Genomic DNA, 22,405 nt, shown 5'->3' with positions numbered 1-22,405 from the left:
TCCAGAGCTTGTAAGTATTGTATTCCAGTTGTGCATCGTATTTTTGAGGAAGCTGATGGTGTTTTCCTCTGCCCCATATATTTTCAGGCATTCTGTTAGCCATGTGTGTGGTACCATGTCGAAGGCTTTCTTATAGTCTATCCATGCCATGCTTAGGTTGGTTTACCTTCTCCTACTGTTCTTCATTACCATTTTGTCTATCAGGAACTGGTCTTTTGTGCTCCTACACTTCCTTCTCAGCCTTTCTCTTGGTGGGGGATGGTGTTTGTATCCTCTAGGTAGTTGTATAGCCTTTCGCTGATGATACCTGTTAGTAACTTCCACATTATTGGTAGGCAGGTGATAGGCCTGTAGTTACTTGCTATATTTCCTTTACTCTTGTCTTTCTGGACTAAGGATGTTCTTCCTGTCGTCATCCATTTGGGGCATGGTGATTTGTGATACAATGCTGGAGTTGTTCTGCTATTATTATTATTATTATTATTATTATTATTATTATTATTATTATTATTATTATTATTATTATTATTATTATTCAGAAGATGATCTCTGTTCATTTGGAACAAGCCCACAACAGGTGCCACTGACTTGAAATTCAAACTTCCAAAGAATATGGGGTTTGTTTGAAAGAAGTAACAGAAGATAATGGGAAATACAGAAAGAGAAGATCAGTTATTAGAAAAGAAAAAATTATCAATTCCTTATGTGAATAATATACAATCATATTGCTATAGACCAACAATCCTCGTTTGGGGTGGTGCAGTCAGTGCACCTCATGGGGTGCACTATAGGTATTACTAATGGTTCTTTGCAGCGTGCCTTCAGCCCCTAGCTACAACCCCTTTCATTCCTTATACTGTATCTCCATTTATATTATCTTTCTTCCATCTTGCTATTCACCCTCTCCTAACAATTATTTCAAAGTGTAACTGTGAGGCTTTCCTCCTGTTACAGTATTCAAACCTACCTATTCTCAATTTCCTTTCAAGCGTCGAATGACCTCATAGGTCCCAGTGCTTGGCCTCTGACTATACAGTACCAACAGTGATTCACATGAATCCTTATTTCAGAGCTTTTTTTTTTCTCCGCCAAGAATAAGGTGCTTATGTGTATGCATAATCTTTTGTAGGTATAATTGTATTTTGATGTTTACTGTATGCCAAGGAGATTCGGAACGATTTTTCCTGATTTTTTAAAGTACTAATTTACCACCTAAGAATTGGGTTGTTATAACCATTTTGCAACCGTAAAAAACTGGGAAAATTCTTAATCACTGAATGGCATCATGACATTTACTTGACCATTAAAGGGATTTTGACATAGGAAAAATCTATTTCTGGGCGATGGGTTCGTGTCGCCCTGTGAAATAATCCTTTAGACCATTATTTCTAAGGTATATGAGCTAACACATACCAGAGAAAATAAAATCAAAGGTAAGGTCAGTATAACTGACTCGCTCACTCTAATAAAAGGAGAGTGTCGGTATGGAAACAGGGGCGAATGAGACCACTACCACGAACCCGTAGCCATTTAGACATTTCCCCACCAAAATCCCCGCCTGCAAGTGCCGATCCATAGGTAGAGACGGGCGCTACTACTACTACTACCCACGCCACGCGGACCGCAGCGCCTCTAGTGGTCATCCTTGTCGTTAGATGCCAATCTTGGGCTGCAGGGCGGGACACAGGGGGGGTTTCACGGGGCGACACGAACCCATCGCCCAGAAATAGATTTTTCCTACGTCAAAATCCCTTTTCTGGGCTCAGTTCGTGTCGCCGTGTGAAATCGTACCAGAGAAATAGCACAAGATAAATAAATAAGAGAGGTCTCAATAAAACCACAGGAAAAAAGAAAAGAGTATAATGGCATTAAATTTTTCATACAAACAAATAACTTACAGTACTATAAAAGACTTAGACTAAACTTCTTAATACCAATAAACAATGATAATATTGAAGTTAGTGAGTAATATATACAACAGAAGGACTCACTAACAATAAGCCAAAATACAAATAGTCAATAGCAATAATGTGCTCCTCTAGCATAAAAATAAGAGGAGCAACACCTGATAATATTTCAAAATATACAAACTGGTGTGGATGTCCCTAGCATAAAAATAAGGGACTTTCCACCTGGTATAATATACAATTTAGTGTGGATGTCCCTAGCATAAAAATAAGGGACATTCCACTAGTATTATCATAGCCGCCAAGGCTAGAGAACTATCAAGAGCTTAACGGTAGGGTACGCGACATGTTAGTTGAGGTAGGTAGAAAGGAGACCTGGATCTTCAATTACAACTACTATGCAGAGTCAGGGGAAACTATGTTTCCCGCTGCCACTGCTGAAAATTTTAAGGATTCCAAAGACTTAAGATAGTGACGCTTGAAGACTGTCTGCGATTTCCATCCATATATTTCTTAAGTTCATCAAAATTCATGTGTTGAAAATAATTAATAGAGGTGGCTACTGCCCTGATATCATGAGCTTTTGGGAATGATTCAGGGTTAGCTTGTTTAATGAAGTAAAGGATCTGCTGCCTGATCCCTTTAACTGATAAAGTGCCACCTTTTTCTCTCATAAAGAGAGGTCCTGATGATCTAGAAGATGTCCTAGACAGAAAGGCTCGTAAGGTCATAACTGGACAAAGAGAAGGGTCTTGGGGAAGTGGGATGACTTTCCAAGGGGTCCACCTTGCTAAAGGATCCTCATTTTTTGCTAAAAAAAACTCCGATCCGGGGAAAGCAAGACTTCTCCTGAAGGGAGAAAATCAACGTGCCCCGCATCTCTGGATAGAGCCGACAGTTCTGAAATTCTGGCCCCTGAGGCCAAGCTTAGTAAGAATAATGTCTTTCTTAGTAACATCATGAATGTGCAAGAAGAGTTGTCAGTGTCCGAAGCTAGCTTGAGGACGTCATTTAAGAACCATGAGACTGAAGTAGGCCTTTCAGAAGGTCTAAGTCTAGCACAAGCTTTGGGAATAGACATAAAGTAAGAGTCTGTCAAGTCTATTTGAAAGCCCAACTGAAATATTTTCTTAAGAGCTGATTTATTGGTAGTAATGGTGCTAGCTGCTAATCCTTTTTCGAATAAGGACCTGAAAAAGGATATAGCTAAATTCACTGTCATGGTTGTAGTGTTTGTCTCCTTCAGGAAAGATGCTAACTTTTTAACAGCCGCATCATACTGTCTCAAAGTTGATTCCCTTTTGTCTGATTCCAGGAAAAGAATATTCTGGGGATCAATACCTGCATCTTTTTCAGCCGCAAACTTCATGAAGTTCATAAAGTTAGGGTTTTGAGAATTCCTGAGGAAGCGAACACAGTCCTCATTTGTACTGGTTGAGAGAGTTTGGGATTGGGAATCCGTCGAGGTCGAAGACCCAATTCCAGTAGCAGAGGGTACCAGTTGCTCTTTGGCCAGTCCGGAGCTACTAGAGCTACTTGTCTCTTGAAAGTCCTGAGTTTGTTCAGAACTTTCAATAGAAGATTCACTGGAGGAAAGATGTAAACCTTCCTCCACTGATTCCAATCTATGGACAAGGCGTCCGTGGCATAGGCCAGAGGGTCCAGGTTGGGGGCCACATAGCAAGGGAGCTTGTGGTTCGCTTGAGAGGCGAAAAGATCTACTTGAAGACCCAGAACCCTCCGGCGTATCCACTGGAACGACCCGTTGTCCAGGGACCACTCCGACTCTAGAGGAACTGATCGAGACAGGGCGTCTGCTATCACATTCCTTACTCCCGCCAAGTGGGTGGAGGATAGATGCCATTTGTGTTTGCTTGCCAGGGAAAATATGGCTATCATGACATGGTTCACATGTTTTGATTTGGATCCTTCCATGTTTGATTTGGATCCTCCCCTGTTGATGCAGTGTACTACTACTGCACTGTCCAAAACCAATTTTATGTGGGAATTCTTTGGTGGAAGGAGCCTCTTCAGAGTGAGAAATACTGCCATGGCTTCCAAAACATTTATGTGTAGCCGGCGGAATTGAGGTGACCATGTTCCTTGGACCTTTCTGAATTGAGAGTATCCTCCCCAACTGGTTAGTGAGGCGTCTGTGTGTATAGTTAACGCCGGAGGAGGATATTGAAGAGGGACTGACTTGGACAGATTCTTTACCTTTGCCCATGGACGAAGTTGGTTGCGAAGTATTTGTGGGATCACTGACAACTTGTCTCGAGACTTGACATTTGCTCTTGAGCGCCAAACTCGATTTATATCTTTCAACCTTGCTTTCAGAAGAACATCCGTTACTGAAGCAAATTGAAGAGAACCCAGGATCCTTTCCTGGTTTCTCCTTGACGTTCTTTTGCATTTAAAGAATTGCTTCACTGCTTTGGCTATTTCTTTCCTTTTGATTGCCGGAATTGACAGATTGTGGGAGGATAAGTCCCATTGGATGCCTAACCACTGAAAACGAGTCTCTGGGGTGAGTCTGGACTTCGTTTTGTTTATTTGGAACCCCAGATGTTTCCAGGAATTTGATTACTTTGCTTGTTAGCTTTCAGGCATTCCTCGACGGTTGATGCCCAAATCAGCCAATCGTCGAGGTACGCTACTACCATTATCCCTTGAGACCTCAGTTGTTGAACTACCACTTCTGCTATTTTTGTGAATACCCTGGGGGCCACATTTAACCCGAAGGGCATCACTTTGAATGAGAAAGCTTGGGTTCCTAGCTTGAAGCCTAGATATGGGCGAAAGTGTCTCGCGATTGGGATACGATAGTATGCGTCTGTAAGATCGATAGAGGTGGTGACGGCCCCACATGCTGAGATAGTCAGCATTTTGAACTTGTCGCAACGAATGAATAAGTTTAGCTGGGACAAGTCTAAGATTATTCTTCTTTTTAGTGAGCCTTTCTTTGGCACGCTGAACAAGCGCCCTTGAAATTTTAGATGCTTGACTTTTCGACACAACTCCTTTCTGAAGGAGCTCCTCTGCGTAATCTGTCAATTCCTTTGATGGTAATTGAAGGAATGATTTGGTTGGAGGGGGACCTTTGATCCAACTCCAACCTAGCCCTTTGGACACGATGCTCTGTGCCCACTTGCTGAACCCCCACCTGTGACGGAAGAGGAACAGCCTTCCTCCTACCTGGGGATCCTCACTGTTGTTGTGTGGGATGGCTTCCACGGCCTCCTCGGAAGTGCCTACCTCTGTTGGTAGTCCTTCCTGCACCTCGTTGCCGAAAGTTACCTCTGGCTCTGCTTCCCCTGGCAAACCTGTTAAAGGCTTGGAATGTCTGGTTTTCAAACACCGGGTTGAAAGCCGGGGAAACAGTGTACGAAGTGGAAGGTTGCCCTTGAGGAGACAGCAGGAGGATGAGCTGATTCTGCACCTTGGATGTTGAAGGCTGGCCAGGTTGAGAGACTGGGACCGCCTGGACGAATTGCTGTTGTTGTTTTTTCTGATAAGGTTGATATCTCTTTGTCTTTTTCAACTTCTTGGCAGCCGAGGAAGTGTTTTCTGGCTTCCTCTTGGTTGAGATACCCCATCTATCTCTGAGGCTTTGGTTAAGCCTCGAAGCTTCATGGTGTACATCATTTACTGCGGACTCCGGCAATAGGTCTGCTCCCCAGATGTTAGAGGCGAGCAGCCTATTTGGCTCATGACGAATGGTAGCTTCCTGGAGAACGTGTCTGCAACAGTTCTTCCTTGCTACCATGAAGTCATACATGTCGGACAACACCGTCTGCATCTGGGATTTGGCCAGTATCTTAAAGAGGGGTTCTGAACCGTAGGTCAAAGAAGCCACCTCGGTTATGACCAGGGAGTTGAGAGTCCTCCCAAGCCTGGATCTGGCATCAAATTCCACCTGAATAAGAGCATCAGGCAACCTTGGCAGCTTCTCACCGAACTGTTCCATGGCACAGTCCGGCTTCAACTTACCTACCGTAAATGTAGCTGGCAGGTTCTCCCAGGTTTCTCCGAACGCTAGGTAGAGAGGAGATGTGGGGTCAGCCTCTTTAGGCTGTGGAAGAGGCTCGTCCTTTGAGACTGCTTGCATAACAATCTCAGCTAGCTTTGTCGTGAAGGGGAGTGGTGCCTCCTCCTCCGTGGCAAAGATAGTAAAAGGACTCTTGAAGGCTTGGAGTCTGGTGTTGGAACAGTCCCAGTCCTCCACGCAATATACCCATTCCCTCTGGGCTCGTTCCCGGCTGTAGAGGACAGTCTCTTTAGGGATTTTATCCTCCCTATTGAGAGCTGCCTCTGTCAGCCTTGCATATCCCATGAAAGGCGGGGTCAATCCGGCTGGATGGAACTCAAATTCCACACTCCGGGATCGAAATCATGCCATCCTGGTAGGGTGCATATGCTGCCACCCTCCATGGATTATTCATGGAAAAGGCGGGAAGAGAGTCGTATGACGGTAGCTGAGCGAGACCGGCTCCTGCCAGTGGAGCTACAGCTTGGGGACCTTGGTTCATACCAGCCAGGCGATTATCATGGTCCAATACTCGGTCGGAAAGACTTTGAATGGACTGGCCTGACTGGTTCAAAGTGGTGGAGATCTGAGCAAACATTTGCTCAAACTTCGTACTGAGCATACCGACTATTTCCCCCACTTGTTGAAGTACTCCTGACGAAAAAGCAGCGGGGTCGAAGTCACCGAGTGCTGCGGCCCTGGCAGGAGTCACCGAAGAAGTTCCGACGGAGACAGGGGAAGGTACAGGCTCGGCCGGAGCGCGGACCTTCTCCCTAGAGGATTTACCTCTAGACCCTTTAATGTGTGAAGATTCAGCCTTCACCTTCCCTGCTCCGGTGTGGGGCGCCGAAGACTTACGAGAGGAAGAAGACGACGTTTTCTTAGTTGTCGCCTTCTGAAGGGTCTTCTGCTCTCTGTGTCCCTTCACCTTAGGGGGCACAGATGCAGTAGGCGTACTAGCAGGGATCTCAGATCCCGTAAAGCCTTGGAAAGACGAAGAAGAAGGAGCAGGAGAAGAAGATCCAGGTGCGCCCAAGGGAGGCCCTTGAGCGCCCAACAAACTTACCTCAACCAACAAATCGTCGGCACCTACCGTCATTGGCTCAAGATCTAGGTTCAGTGTGGACACGTCCGCTACAATGTCTTGGTTGCTTCCTCCACCCCAGGCTTGCTCCACCTGCTGTTGGATGGAGGCGATCGCCGGAGCTGCCGCGGCGGGATCCACGTCGACTTGCCCCCGGGGAAAATCTGGACAGCCAACTTTTTATCCAGCATGTAGGGCTGTCCCTTGGGGGCGTTCTTGCCGAAGCCGCCCACCCATGCCTTCAGGGTGGCCAGGGCGACTTCCTTCACAGCGGCAGCCTGGAAGAAAGGGTCAATGTAAGCCTTACACCCAGGTTCTCGAAACGGGTGTTAACCTAACAAAATATGACCAGCCACTTAAATCTAAAACTATTACCACATGTAACCCATAACGGACAAGAGTAACCCCAATTGAAATATACTTACTCTGTCCAAGAATTGAGTGACAAGCTCGTAACAGATCGAACATGCTTCATGGTGCCACACAACTAGATCTCCATGAGGCGTAGCACACGGAGCGTGGGTACGACACACCTCGTGACCGCACGGGTCCTGGAGGATGGCGTTGCAGCCAGCCTCCTGGCAGTTAGTAGCCTGTAAGTGGAAAGATACATGAGCATCAACAAGACACTTACAGTACTACTATTATACTCCGTTGTATGCCGGAGTAAAAATAAATATAATCATTAGGTACCTTCCCTCCGAGCTACTTGTGAAGGAAAGACATGCTTTCCTCTGGTTGGGATCTCCGTAGTACACCGGAGAGAACAAAAATAAACCAACCAGAAGGATATATACCCACATATATGAAAACACACTGTAGAATGGAGGGGAATGTCCTAACAACAAAGGTTAACTAAGTTACTTGTATATGTTGATATCTCTTCGTCTTTTTCAACTCAAAACAAGATACATCGCAATAATTTTAATAATTTTATAAATAATCCTCCGAACCTACTACCAACGGAGAGTCTGGGTAAGTTAGCAAGCGCTCTGTCGGTAGAGATACGAGGGAACGGGGAAGGCAAATGACCAGTTAAGTTTATTTCCACTCCAATGGCTGGCGGAGCCAGCCATCCCCCGCTCCAACCATCGGGACACTCGGATAAAAAGCAAGTGACCCAACCGTAAAAGTCAGGGGAGACCAAGAAGTGTGGGAGAAAAATAAACTCTACGGAGTACGCCGGGGGAGATCGGAGTGGTCAACGGGAAAGGTGGCCAACCTTACCCCCGCCACCCTTGGATCCCCCAGGACCCGAGAAACACAGTCAACCAGAATCCCAGCTGTCCCAAGCTCCCTCCCGTACAGGGAGAAGAGGTGGGAGAAGCTCGAAAGGTTGCCATAGAAACCTAAGTGAGCCTGGACAGACCCCCCCCTTACCACACTGGAGGGGAGGAAGGGAACTGGTGATAGGGCGACCGAGGGACCACGCGATCATAAGGGTACCAAGGTAATGCAACAAACTGCGTAGGCTAAGACCATGTGAATCCGTAGGAAACGGAAATGCAACAAACTGTATGAGAATAATGCAACAAAACCGTCTAGGTCGCCCTATCTGCTAACCCAAAGATATAAAATAACACATCGTAATAAAAAGGAAAACGGAAAACGAGAGAGAGAGAGAGGGAAACACGAGTGAATGAAAGAAGCCCAGGAGGGGAAGGCTAGTTCTAAGAACCAGGCTTCCACTCGAAGCTAGCCGTAGCCGATGAAGAGCAAAGGCCAGGATACAGGACTAGAATCAAAGACTTCATAGCCTAAATACCTAGACAAGAGACATGCATGCATGAACTAAATGTAAGGCATGGGCTGAAATTCCCTAAATGATAAATGCGATGTAAACACAAAAGTAAGCTAGAGTAACAGTACGTAACCTAAGACCCATGGAAGGCTAAGTAAAGGAAAGACGAACTAGTATGGAGGACTAGAACACCTAACTGAGCATGAAACGAGCCAATGGCCGCCATGCGTCAGACCCGGTAACCGTATTTGTACCTAAAAAACGGAAAATACGGGTTATCGGCTGACAAAAACTAAATCCAAACCTTTTCAGGGTACTTAACTTAGCAGCGGCGATAGCAGCACGTTCCATGGTATCCAAATTAGGGCAAAAAGGCGAACACAACACAGAGTAAAGAAAGTTACGAGTTACGCGTGTCAGCTAACGAAAAAGGATGACCACTAGAGGTGCTGCGGTCCGCGTGGCGTGGGTAGTAGTAGTAGTAGTGCCCGTCTCTACCTATGGATCGGCACTTGCAGGCGGGGATTTTGGTGGGGAAATGTCTAAATGGCTACGGGTTCGTGGTAGTGGTCTCACTCGCCCCTGTTTCCATACCGACACTCCTTTTATTAGAGTGAGCGAGTCAGTTATACTGACCTTACCTTTGATTTTATTTTCTCTGGTATGTGTTAGCTCATATACCTTAGAAATAATGGTCTAAAGGATTATTTCACACGGCAACACGAACTGAGCCCAGAAATATCTGTTATTATACTTCTCTGAGTACTTACATTACTGGGAGCAGTGATGCTTCTTTGAATAGCTGATTACCAACCAACTGCCAGATTTATGCTTTTATAGGATTCCCCAATTATATCTTGACCCAGCACAGCTAGACAGAAAGTTCAAAGACTTGCAAGTTGCTGAAAATGAGTTCTTTTATAACAGTGTTTACGTGAACATGTTCAACATCAGGAAGAACCACTATTTCTGCATTGTGCGAAACACTTTTTTTAATTTCAGATGGACTGGGTAGACTTTGTCAACGCTGCCCTTAAAAACATCAACAAAAAGGTAGCTAAAGATAGGCCTGTAGTGGTATATGCCCCCAAATTCCTAAGTAACCTGACCGACATTATAGTAAATATCACTTCTACAGATGAAGGGAAGACGTAAGTAAATGTATGGTACTTTTATATAGAATTTCTAGACGGATTACTTTTATCGTTATCTGGGTTTAAGGATCTAAAAGTTTATAAATTTCACTCCCATAGCTTGTCTTAACCCCCATACTCAAAGCATTTTGGACAAGAGCTCAAGAGGAATATAGGACTGCTTAGCACCCAAATCACTTCTCAGGTGCCTGTGATAGCACTTATATCTTTTAACTTATTCCGCCATATTTCTGGCTTGTCAGGTGAAGTAATATGTCACCAGACTAAAGAAAGAGCCTTGTCTTATTCTAATTCAAATAATATAAAAAGGCAAAATAAAGATTCACTTGAAAGTCATTATGGAAAAAGCACATTTTATTTCTTTAAATCACTTTGATCACAGCAGTTTTTAGTTTAAGGTAAAACTAAGTCTAATGGCAAAAAAATGTGTACAGTCTCTCTCTCTCTCTCTCTCTCTCTCTCTCTCTCTCTCTCTCGTCTCTCTCCCTCTTCCTCCTCCTCTCTCTCTCTCTCTCTCTCTCTCTCTCTCTCTCTCTCTCTCAGTATTATGTGTATGATGCTTTTATTAACTTCTGTTCACAACTTCCTTGTTATAGTAAATCCTAAATTTATTTTCGCCAAGCCGAAGTGACTTTCGTTCCAATTTAGCGGGTTTAATGTAGCTCCCATGACCTGTTCCCCTCATTTTGTATACTGATTTCCTCTTCAGTTTATAAGAGCAAGCCCTGAGAATGAGAAAGAGAGAGAGAGAGACTTGGTCAGATCTCTCACAATGGTTTTACACCAATTAATTGCACTTTATTTTGTCCCCACATAAACCCTACAAATTTCCAGTATATCTGCAATTACTTTTATTTTCAGGAAATTCCACGACTACCTGGTTTGGCAAGTTATAAAGAGCTACATAGGATTCCTCTCACGGGACTTCCGAGAGGCTGCCAAAGGCCTGGAGAAGGCACAAATGGGTGTGGAAGGAACGGAGGAGTTGTGGAGAGAGTGCGTTGGAGCAACAGATGTTGCCCTAGGACCAGCAGTGGGGGCAATGTATGTCCGACAGGCTTTTCATGGAGACTCCAAAGAGATGGTAGGCTCTCGTTTGATGATTAAGAATAAGAAATATTATATAGCTATATTACAGTGTACATATTGGGTGTCTCTAGCCTCAATAGGGTAGTACAGTACATGTAGCTACTTTGAGGATAACTAGGTACGTAATGTAATATCCTTTCATTGTATTGTATTTGACTCATGTTCAAATATTTCTTTATTTTTATCAGACATATGCAGACTTTCCATATTATTTATAGTATGAGGTTTTGTCCCTATTGTACTATAGTGTATGTATTTGAACATAACCTGGTAATGAATTGTAGTATCCTTCCATCCTACTGTACGTAAATCATATTTGCTTGAAAATATTCATACGTTCATCAGGAACATGCAAACTATCCATAGTATTTACAGTGCAAACTGGGTAGTGGCATATCCTTAAATCGTTTATCATTGTTATTCCCTTTCATTTCAGGCTGAAGAGATGATCAGGAGGGTTCGCAAGACCTTCAAAGACAGCCTTCATTCTTTAGATTGGATGGACAACAAGACTCGCAAAGCTGCTTTGGAAAAAGCAACATCCATTACAGAGATGATTGGTTAGTGTCTTGGCCTGCTCTTTCTTGTGTACATTCATTACTGCTTACATAAGACACTTAGATTTATAGCCATATTCACTCTAGAGAAAATGTCCTAGCTTTGAACAGTGGCAATACATTTGCTTATGTGGATAGACAGGTTTATGCTAAGTGTCAGTTTTATAATGAGAGCATACAAGCATACAACACATCTAAACCAGATTTCTTCTTTTAAAGGATTCCCCGATTACATCCTTGACCCAGCGCAGCTAGACAGAAAGTTCAAAGACTTGCAAATTGTTGAAAATGAGTTCTTTGATAATAATGTTCGTGTGAACATGTTCAACATCAGGGAGAACCACAAACGTCTGTTCAAACCTGTCAACAAGACTCGCTGGGACATGTCCCCACCAACTGTTAATGCTTATTATACACCAACAAGGTAAGTTCAGTTTACAGCTCTTTTACTCCAACTAACATGAAAGTTATAGTATTCCTCCTGCATTCCTGAGGTACATTAGAAATGTGTTTCCTGTTTCACTGCATTTGATGCCCTCTTCTGAGGATCTTAGCTCAATATAGCTAGATAACTTAAGAACTACCGTATATTTCCGCGTATAAGACGACCTTTAGATAAGATGAGGCCAAAAATCATGGCAAATTTTCATGAATTTATTTCATATCTGTAGTATAGGACAACTTCTAAATTACAAATCGAAATGTTTTTTGGAAAAAGTGATTATTTGCAAAAATTAAACAGTACAATTATATTAATAATAATGATGACTTAAATAAAGGTTGTTTTGCTTGTTGTATCCAATAACAGTATTGTCATATCGTTACCGTATTACAGAATATAAACATCGTCATGTACATCATTTGCATTTGATAGTTTACATTCTCAAAATCTCAGCTGATGTGAGTATTATCGATATCTTCATTGCCATTATTTGTTAGGAGAGATATTATTCGGAGATACCCTATATCATAATGAAGTTTGGTTGAAAACATGCTCATATTACTTCATTGTATAAGCATGGAGTAGGTGTGATTTTTTCCGGTTCCAAACATCACTGCCACCTGGCCGCTACTCGTTTTATTCACCCTCGGCAATAACCTGCAGCTTTAATTTACTAGTATGCTTTCTTGATATCTCCACTGTATGAGAAATGAACAAAAATGTATTTTATGTTTACTTATTGAGAATCGGCAGGGTTTAACAATTTTAACGGAGCTCTTAATAAACGCTCGATAGTTACGGTAAATGACGTTAGCAATCAGCTGTTTCTCAATTCGGTTGTTTATGCCAATATATGTTTACATTAATCGTTTCATTCAGAATTTTAAAAACTGGAATTTTATAGTGAAGGCTGGAGGAGTATCAAAAGTATTACAATTGATGAGAGAGAGAGAAATGTATGATGGTGGTTAGGCTATAGTACCGAGGCCAAGGCTAGCCTACAGATACGCATCTTAGAATTCAAGGTTTGATCTGTAGTATTTCAGTAAAAGACAACGCCCAATTTTTAGGGGGGAATTTTAGGATTTAAAGGTCGTATTATATGTGGAAATATACGGTAGGTACCTAGAAATTCATATCTTCTAAGAAACTTTTATCCCCTTGTACTGTACTGAAAGCAATGAAATTGAAGGCAAATCACTGAAAGTACTTACTGCAGTAACTATAGACCCTCAATTAGTAGTTACAGTATATCTAGTACTATACAGATGGTGTTGATACATTCCAGAACTGACACCTTCATGCTTGTTATTCCTCAGTTTAACACATTTGAGATATCACAAATGACAAAACTTCACTGTCTTTTTTCCAGAAATGAAATTGTTTTCCCAGCCGGGATACTCCAGGCACCATTTTTCCACCAAAACAATTCAAAATCATTAAACTATGGAGCAGTTGGTGTGGTTATGGGACACGAATTGGCCCATGCTTTTGACGACCAAGGTAAGATTTAAAATTAGTTTCAGATCCACTCTAGAAATTATTAAGATAATACTGTATTAATTATAAGAACTAGAAGGACCTATGGCAAGTCACAGAATAGATGAAACAAGCAAGCTAGCAGGCTGTGTGCTAAAGTATTGTGCAAAGATTAATGTAGCAGCTCTTGAATTGTGACGTTTTGACCATTCAGGTTAGTATACTCTAAATAAAAATCTGATGTAATTAAATATAAATGCTATGACTAAAGCAAGTACTATCCCAAGTTCTAGATCCTTTATAGTGAAATTTGCTCTCTCAGTTTCAAATGCTTTACAGTATTGTTGTTCACTTGGTGTAACTTGACACAGGCAAGTTTGGGATATGGATGGTATGTCTTATTGTAAACTGATACTGTTGAAAATTTAACAGTAACATTTACACAATTTTCATACTGTTCCCTGTCATTTAACTTAATTTACCATTTGCAGGTCGTAAGTATGACAAAGATGGTAACTTGAACCCTTGGTGGGAAAAGGAAACAGCTGAGAAGTTTACCAATCTCACCAAGTGTATGGTTGATCAGTACTCCCACTTTAAGTTAGATGGTGAAACTATAAATGGGAAACTCACTTTAGGTAAGTGTCATCCTTTTTCTGTTATTTGTTTTTCCCCTTATCAAACACAAGATTCAATCACATATTGTCTGAAAAGCCATCAGAAAATGAGAATTACCTACAATCTTGAAGGGACACTGGCTCCTCCTTCAGGAAGTATCAAGTATCCTTGGAAGAGTATTATTTTTTTTCCACTTTTAAGCATAATAACCCCTTTCACTTTCATTTGTTTCTATACTCATTTAGGAAGTAGTACATACGTACTAGGAATAATGTCTTTGGGACCTTTTGAGCCCTCCAATGCCTGGGAACTTAAATGAAAGCTTTGTGTGTGTTTACATCTTTTATGGATTTGGTCCAAAGAGACACAATACAGCTGTATGTGGTAGGGTCCTTCCATGAAATCTAAAAGTGTTTGGGGACAGAAAAACTGGTGAAAATCTCCAACATTTCAGGATGTTTATAAGCTACTAGGAAAAAGTAAGCTACACAGGCTCATTCTACATATATGACATGTCAGAATTCAGCTTCTGGTATTAGAAATGTTGATTACTGTACTATTTATTATATATTGTTTTTCAGGAGAAAACATAGCAGATAACGGAGGGCTAAAAGCAAGTTTCCGAGCCTATGAGGAGTGGGTCAAGGACAATGGTGAAGAAACACCATTACCTGGGTTGAACCTGAACCACAAGCAATTATTTTTCTTAGGATTTGCACAGGTAAGCAATCACTTCATAAAATTTTTGCATTTCTTTACTCTTATTTACAATAAAAGTGTCCTTGCAAGGAAAATACTCTTAGGGAACTGTTAAACTTTTCATGTTATTCATTTTAACTGAATGTCTGGAGTTCATTTCAAGTGTTGCTAATTAGTTTTTTATTATTGCATCTTGTTTGAGATGTACAGAATTGTTTTTCATGAACAATCCACAAAATTACAGGAAAATGACGTAGAGTTCATTGAGGTACACGTACTAGTATAGTAACTCAGTGAATTCTGTGTCATTTTCCTCTAAATATGCCTTGGATTTATTTAGTACTATCATATCTTTATACATATTTTATACCTGTATAACTTTCTCTCTGAAGTATTGGAATAGTTTTACCATAGAATTTTCTTTGCTGCCTTTCTTATCTGTGTCACATTCTCAACTACTTTATCCAACCTCTTGTATGTTTGCATACTGGTCTTTGAATTAGAAAATCTTCAATGCACCAAGTGTAATTCAAATGTTTTGTCAATACCCTAGTTCTTGCTACTGTACTTTGCACCGCTATCATAACTATCGATGTTATATCATGAATAAAATTTTAATTTAGAATTATCTTTCCAGGTATGGTGCTCATCAATTACCAAAGAAGCTGCTCACCTGGAGATCATGAAGGATTCTCATGTTCCAGGGAAATTCCGCGTCATGGGCACTTTGTCCAATTCTTATGACTTTGCCAAGGCATTTAACTGCTCAATAGGAAAGAAAATGAATCCACAAACAAAGTGCCAGATTTGGTGAGCATCGTTTTAACTGAATTACTTCAGGCCAAAAGAAGTTTTATTATATTAACTTTCTGTCTCATTGTATTGTATATACTCATGAGAGTTTTTCATTTCCAGACCAATGCCTTTATGTAACCATCCACATATGAATAGCCTGAGAGATTCTTAATCTTGTTGATGCATTGTGGGGTCATTTGGAGCTGAGTTGGATACCAAAACTTGAGCATGTTGTAAAGAGTAAACATAATTTCTGCTTTTTGGTTTAGCACCAGTACTTATGAATTCTTAAACATCTTTAATTCACTTACAGTTTGAGTTCAAAGTTATACAGGTTTAGTTTGCAAAGCAAATCCATATCCAGTCTACAGTTAAGCTATGGTTAATACTCTAAAATTGTTGCATTAATAGTCTGTGTGAGATATGCAACACTTTGTCTTAGCAATTGAGGCATTTGTTCACACAATCATCTAGTTTAGAATTCAAGTTTGGATTACACCTGGCAGAGGTTTGGTATTCAAAACCATGTAGTGACTGTTGCAGTGACTGTCAGCAACAAGTGTTCTACATATCAACAAGTCTGAGGTAAAGTGGGTCTTCTCTGGATATGTGAATCCAATGGGACATTTTCATGAGAAGGAAAACCATTTGTGGTCAGAATTTCTCTCTCTAAAGAGTTGTTAACGTTAATGCTATGGTCCAGTTGTTGAAAATCCATGGTTTCTTTTTAACTTGAAATTTCAAGAACATTTCTCAAGTCAGTTTATTCTTTTGAGTCACTCACTATAAGTAAGTGACTGTATAGTAAGTTTATAGCTCAAATAGTTCTGTCTAGATTTATTTATTTTCAGAATTATTATTTTGATAAAGCATTTTCCCCAAGACTGCATGATCATTTATATTTCATTCAAGGTGAAATAATTTAAATGTTTAGCTGTCACATGTGAAACTGTAGAAGTTTCATGAACTTCCTTTATTCCTGAAGAGAAAAACAATAGTATAAAATGCTACATATCACAAAATGCGATATATCCTTTCACTCATTTAGAAATTACACAATATGTAGTAGAGGTTATAGGTAATACTCTTATGTTGCTGAAATCAATTTTTTAGAAAAATTATATAGCTCAACTAAGCTCTGAAAAGTAGATAAGTGAAAAACAAATGAAAAGTGGTCTTATTTAAACATTCTTTCATTACTGATACATGATGTATATGATTAGCTTGAAGTTTTATCATTCTCTTGGCTAATTTTTTGAGTTGTAAGATTGAGTGCTGGTCACTGAAGTATTTATCTTGCTGAAGGTAAACTTTTCATGTAAAAGGTGAAGAAATTGTGACGCTAAAAACTTCATACTATTTGTATAGGTAGACTTGTCTGCCTAAAAGGTCAAAGATGTGCTTCACACAAAACATTTTTACTTTTAAATCTGTTTCAGAAATTAAAGGTAAAGAATGCATATTGCTTAAAACATTTCTGTAGGTAAAGTACTTTAAAAGAACGTAGATAAAACCTACCTCATTACTTAGTGTTTGGTGTGGACATGCTAAAACTTACGAATTACATTTTAGTGACTTCATTTCTTATTAAAATAATTGTTATTTATTTTCCTTGGTTGCAGTAAGTGCATTAGATTAGTCAACCATTGATACCAGTATATTTTGTTTATGTACAGTATAAATTTGCATTTTTATGCAAATTGAATTATGAGTTAACTTTATCACTTTACAAATGGAAAAGTTACTATGTGGAGAGCTGTCATGTCATTGTCTCAGTCATGATGAAAAAAAAATAAATGTATTTCTGTTAGGCCTAGCATAGATAATTTTTCTTTTCATCTTGTAATGAGAAGGGACATTTAATGCCGATGTTGGTCTGTGTAACAAGTAAAGCGAGAAAATATGTTGCACTTTTAATCATGTGAAGTTGTGACAACATTGCACATACTGTAGCTAAAAATATCTCTCCTGTTTGTAGGTTTCACTATATTTCCATTATCTGCATGCACACACATTCTTGACATTTGCTTTCAGTTCACAGAAGAAAATAAAGTAAAAAAAAATATAGCTCCCAATGAGGAAAAAATTATGATGTATTCACTAATGAAATCTAAAATCTGAACTGGCTATGCAAAGAAAATTTGAAGGACAACAAACAAAATCAAGAAATTCATAAGTGGGTTCCCAGATATTAAACAGAATTAATTCAGAAATGACTGTGAGATAAAGTACACCACAGTGCTTTTTGTGTTGTGCATTTTATGTGATGAATAGTCAGTGTGTATAATAGAGAAGAATTCTAACTGTCATAAATGTGAACTATCATGTCATGTACTTTATGTAAGAAGTTGTAAAGTAAATCCTATTTATGAATTATGTGCATGAGTGACTTGAACAGAAAGTGAGTGGTGAAAATGTTGCACTTAACGAGGAACCATGAATGGACATTATATTCCATAAGAGTGAGTCTTCTGTAAATATGTCAATGATTTTGTGTTAGTATGAAGTAGCTCTTAAGTATTTATTTCATTATGTGATTTTTATCCATGTAATTTTCATTTACATACAGAAATTCATTTTAATTTTTTTTGCACTGTATCAGCTATACATTTTGTGTAAATATTCACATATATACATATATAGATCATTGTGTGTTATAGGTTCTATTGTAAACTGAAAGGGGTTGTTTGAAATTAATTACATTTCACGGGGCATATTATACTTACAGTATTGTACTTATAAGCTGTAATACTGTCAGATTTTCTCATATGCAAGAATATATTTGTTCTTGTTTAAAGATGGTTTCCAAGGCAATGTCACTGTTATTATTATTATTATTATTATTATTATTATTATTATTATTATATTATTATTATTATAAGCAATAAAAAAAACCAATCACGGCATATGACTGAGTCATACTTTAAATGCACTGTAAACCGATTTCACAATTTAATGTTTGCTGTCAAGGGCATTAAATAATACTGATATATTCCTCGTATTTATAAGCATGAAATACTAATCAACAAATAATTACCAATCGTTTCTAATAACTGGATTTTTTCGTGGAATAAGAGTATCAAAGTAAATATGTCATTTGGTCATTGCCATTAATGATTTTTTTTATATGAAGTAGCCAGAATAGAATGTATCATTATTATGTGTTTTTTCACTGAGGGACCATATTTTAGACATTCATTCCACAAACACTGTGGAATCTTCCACACATTATTAGTTAATGATTTATTAAAGAATAATTTATATTCTTAGAATTATATAAATATTAAGAAATTATTTTCTTCCTAGTGTATTATTTATCTCTTTATTTAAACTTCTAGCAGAAGCTTCAACAAATGTCTGCACAATTTTCTGAATTATAACACTTAATTTACTTATGTATTAAACAGATGACTTATAAATTTACATGTAAATGCTACAAAAACAATATACGTAGTAGAATTGATTTTAAAAAGTAGTCACAAACAATTTTGTCTGTGATATGTTTGGTATTATTATGTTCTATTTCTATGCTTATCCTGAGTGTATTGCATATAAACATTACCAGAGTAACAGCAGTAAATAATGCTTCATGTTATTAATTTCCCACAAATAATGTCATTCAGCCTTTGTTCATGATATGTAACATGAACTGTGTACAGTATACCCACTTTGAAGCTACATTTTGTTGTGTCTTAATCAGCTTAATCTTATATTTTGGATCTGAATGAAGATTATTATTAAAAAGTTTAAATGACAAGCAATATTATTATTATTATTATTATTATTATTATTATTATTATTATTATTATTATTATTATTATTATTATTATTAGCTTTGTTTATTGAATAGTTTTTGTAATTTATCCATTCATAAAAAGAAAAAAAAATAGAAAAGTACAAGTATGACCAAGATGGATTGAAGCTCAGGCAGTAAATAAGTAATGAATATTTTATAAAACATTAAATTAATGATGGCCCTCATTACCCATACATATACAGTACAGGTTATTTAAGTAGTAAATTGTACTGCAGTTCTTCAGTGCAAGGTAGTATGTATGTACCACAAAAAGATAAGTAAAAGTATCACAGTGGATTTCATTACAAGAACACATGGTTTCAGAAAACCTGTGCATTAAATTTCCTTTTTGAAAGGACTATTTTATGATTCTAAAATAGATTTCCTACTTATAAATCATATGTCAGTCGATATTACACAGTACCTGTACTGTACTTTTTTAAAATTCTTTATTCAGTGTATTGGACACATGTCTTAAATCTTTGTTTGTATCATGTCAATTATTTGAGTGAAATGGAAATGATGTCTTGCAGTTTTCCCATTTGGAGTTTTAAAAAGAGTTTCAACAGAACTAAGAATTATTACCAGATAGCACAAGGCAATTTAAGAGGTAAAGAAACATCAACTAAATGATGCACTCTGTAAACTTTTATACTATCAACGAATGTTTTAACTCATCTGTAGGAACACAAAAGTGAAATTATTTTAAATCATCCCTGTGATAGCCTAAGTTTGCACAACACCCGAATGAGTTTTACCAAAGAGCCCGGAAATTGCTATGTCAATTTCTCTTGTTTATTCAGCTCATATTATATCATGATAGCACATGATTAGAATGTACTGTCTTATGCATTTGCAGTTTATTGTATACGTAACCCATGTGATAAAATCTAGGTATAACCGACCTATTGGTATATAAATTGTTATATTTGTGATTTTTCATCTTTAATAAAAAAAGATTATAGCTTTGGTTGGGCATTTAACTGCAGCACTCTTCAGAAAAAGTAAGGGAATGTCCCTCAGCCTCCCTTTACACTTGTCATATTGTTAACCCAGGCTGTATTCAGGAATGGTCTTACCATGCAAATGTATAAATATGTAATATTTAGGTGAAATGACAGGGTTTTAGCCACTGTTTCCCCAAAAACATAACCTGTTTCAACCTGTGGATGAATACTATATTCTTTTAAATGGATCAATGGTCTTGTTGTCTTGTTCTATGTGAAATACTGCATTCCATGATGAAAAGAAATACGTAATTTTGAATATTTGCGTGACTATACAATAATATCTTTATTGATGTCTTATTCACTTTCAGAGAGTGTTATTAAATATATTAGCAGTTGTAGATTTTACTCTGGTGTTTTCTTTATTAATTGCTTCTTTGTAGGTAACTTATGCAATGTCTTATCTGAAGGTCATTAGAAAACACTTGAATTTTGTCTGTTGAATATACTGCAGTTTCTTTCAAGTGTTTAGCTACAATGCAGTGTAACACATCAAAGTAGTATATATAGGCCTATAGTTGGTGTGTTGATTGTCTCTTAAATTTTGATGGTTATTAGGTTGTACTATTGACTCTAGCTACTGAGTCTGCCTCATGTTAACAGTGATTATATGTGGATTCATCCTGAAGGTGGCAGGAGAGGTTTTTGGAGGGACATACTGTGTTCATATACTTGTAGTTTTCACAGCATCCATTAATAGGGCATTTCAGCAGGTAGTCGCATTCCATCTTCTTAGGTCATCTGCAGGATCCTCATTTCTGCAACCTTTTTTGCAGCTGCTATCTTTCAGGGTTCATGACCTTACAGAGGAAATACATTGATGATGAATGTTGAAAAGGAAGTTGAATTTCTCTTTTATTGCGTATGTAGAGACAAAAAATTGATGAATGCTAGGTGTGTGCTGAGCCCCAGAGCTAGGCAAGCTACCTGACATCCATGGTCACTGTGCCAACTGGCTAGGCCAGCACTAATGGAGATATTACCAACTTTTCCCTTTGAATATCATCTAGACTGAGCATGATTGAGGCTGACTTAATAGGATGCCTTCATGCCCTATCAAAATTCAGAACAGCAAGCAATGCACTGACTGTGGTCATAATACATTCTCAAATTTTGAGTGCCCCTCCCTTCTTTTGTTGCCCCTCATTGAAATGTTACATTAAAAGAATAATTAGTGAGCAATATTCCATAGTTCCCTTATGCCCTATAGACAGATGCTACGCTCTACTTGCAGATGGCAAGCAATTAATAAGGGAAATACAGCTCTTAACATCTGTTATTATTAGTTTTTATTATTATTATTTATTGACTGAGCTCGGATTCCTTATTGTTCTGCTGTTACTTTCAATAGTATCATAATTATAGCAATATCATATTGAAATTTTTCAAGGCTATGCCCCACTTTTTTCCCTCTCATCTGTTTCAACAGCCATGGACTTTTAGGTGTAATGGGTTACCATCCCATCAGCCTTTGCATGAAAATAAAAGCTTAACTACAAATAGTTAAGGAAGGTGAGAAGACAAATTCATAGTAGTTGACTTGCAATTTTTCCACACAAAATCTTTTAACCAGAAACAATGTTACTTATCATCATAATAAAAGCAAGTTCCATAATATTTCTCTTCCTGCCTTGTTTCATATATTGTAAAAATATCTAGTCCTCGTAACTTGCATTTTATAAACTTAAAAAAGAAGTGTGTGAATGTTACACCACAGAAAAATTCCGTTCTAGGGATGTACACTTTATTGTGAGTGAAGACCAGTGAATGGTGTAGAATAGAATTCTCTCTCCCTTCTCCCTCCTTCTCCTCTCTTCTCTCTCTCTCTCTCTTCGGTCAACTCTCTCTCTCCATCTCGTCTCTCTCTCTCTATCTCTCTCTCTCTCTCTCTCTCTCTCTCTCTCTCTCTCTCTCTCTCTCTCTCTCTCTCTCTCTCTCTCTCATAAAAGCACATTCCATATAGCATTCTTTTAACATACATATGTTATTGCATAGGACTTTTAATGCCAC

The 22,405-nt window shown here is 38.7% G+C and overlaps 1 protein-coding gene across 6 annotated transcripts in view; it reads left to right on the top strand.

Annotated features, from left to right (window-relative positions):
- LOC135208727 (endothelin-converting enzyme homolog) overlaps window positions 1-22,185 on the top strand; it is a 173,405-nt gene extending 151,220 nt beyond the window's left edge. For all 6 annotated transcript variants that reach the window (XM_064241216.1, XM_064241220.1, XM_064241218.1 and 3 more), the window contains 8 exons: window positions 9,762-9,910; window positions 10,775-10,997; window positions 11,439-11,562; window positions 11,779-11,983; window positions 13,374-13,504; window positions 13,972-14,118; window positions 14,680-14,819; window positions 15,435-22,185. In XM_064241216.1, the coding sequence (XP_064097286.1) occupies window positions 9,762-9,910; window positions 10,775-10,997; window positions 11,439-11,562; window positions 11,779-11,983; window positions 13,374-13,504; window positions 13,972-14,118; window positions 14,680-14,819; window positions 15,435-15,611 (1,296 nt within the window). In that variant the 3' untranslated portion in view covers window positions 15,612-22,185. The remainder of the gene's footprint in view (window positions 1-9,761; window positions 9,911-10,774; window positions 10,998-11,438; window positions 11,563-11,778; window positions 11,984-13,373; window positions 13,505-13,971; window positions 14,119-14,679; window positions 14,820-15,434) is intronic.
- Window positions 22,186-22,405: the final 220 nt, after the last annotated feature.

The sequence above is a fragment of the Macrobrachium nipponense genome, chromosome 35 (genome assembly GCF_015104395.2).
Source record: "Macrobrachium nipponense isolate FS-2020 chromosome 35, ASM1510439v2, whole genome shotgun sequence".
NCBI lineage: Eukaryota > Metazoa > Arthropoda > Malacostraca > Decapoda > Palaemonidae > Macrobrachium > Macrobrachium nipponense.
Note: the sequence above shows the minus strand (reverse complement) of the source record. Positions and strands in the feature narration are given on the sequence as shown.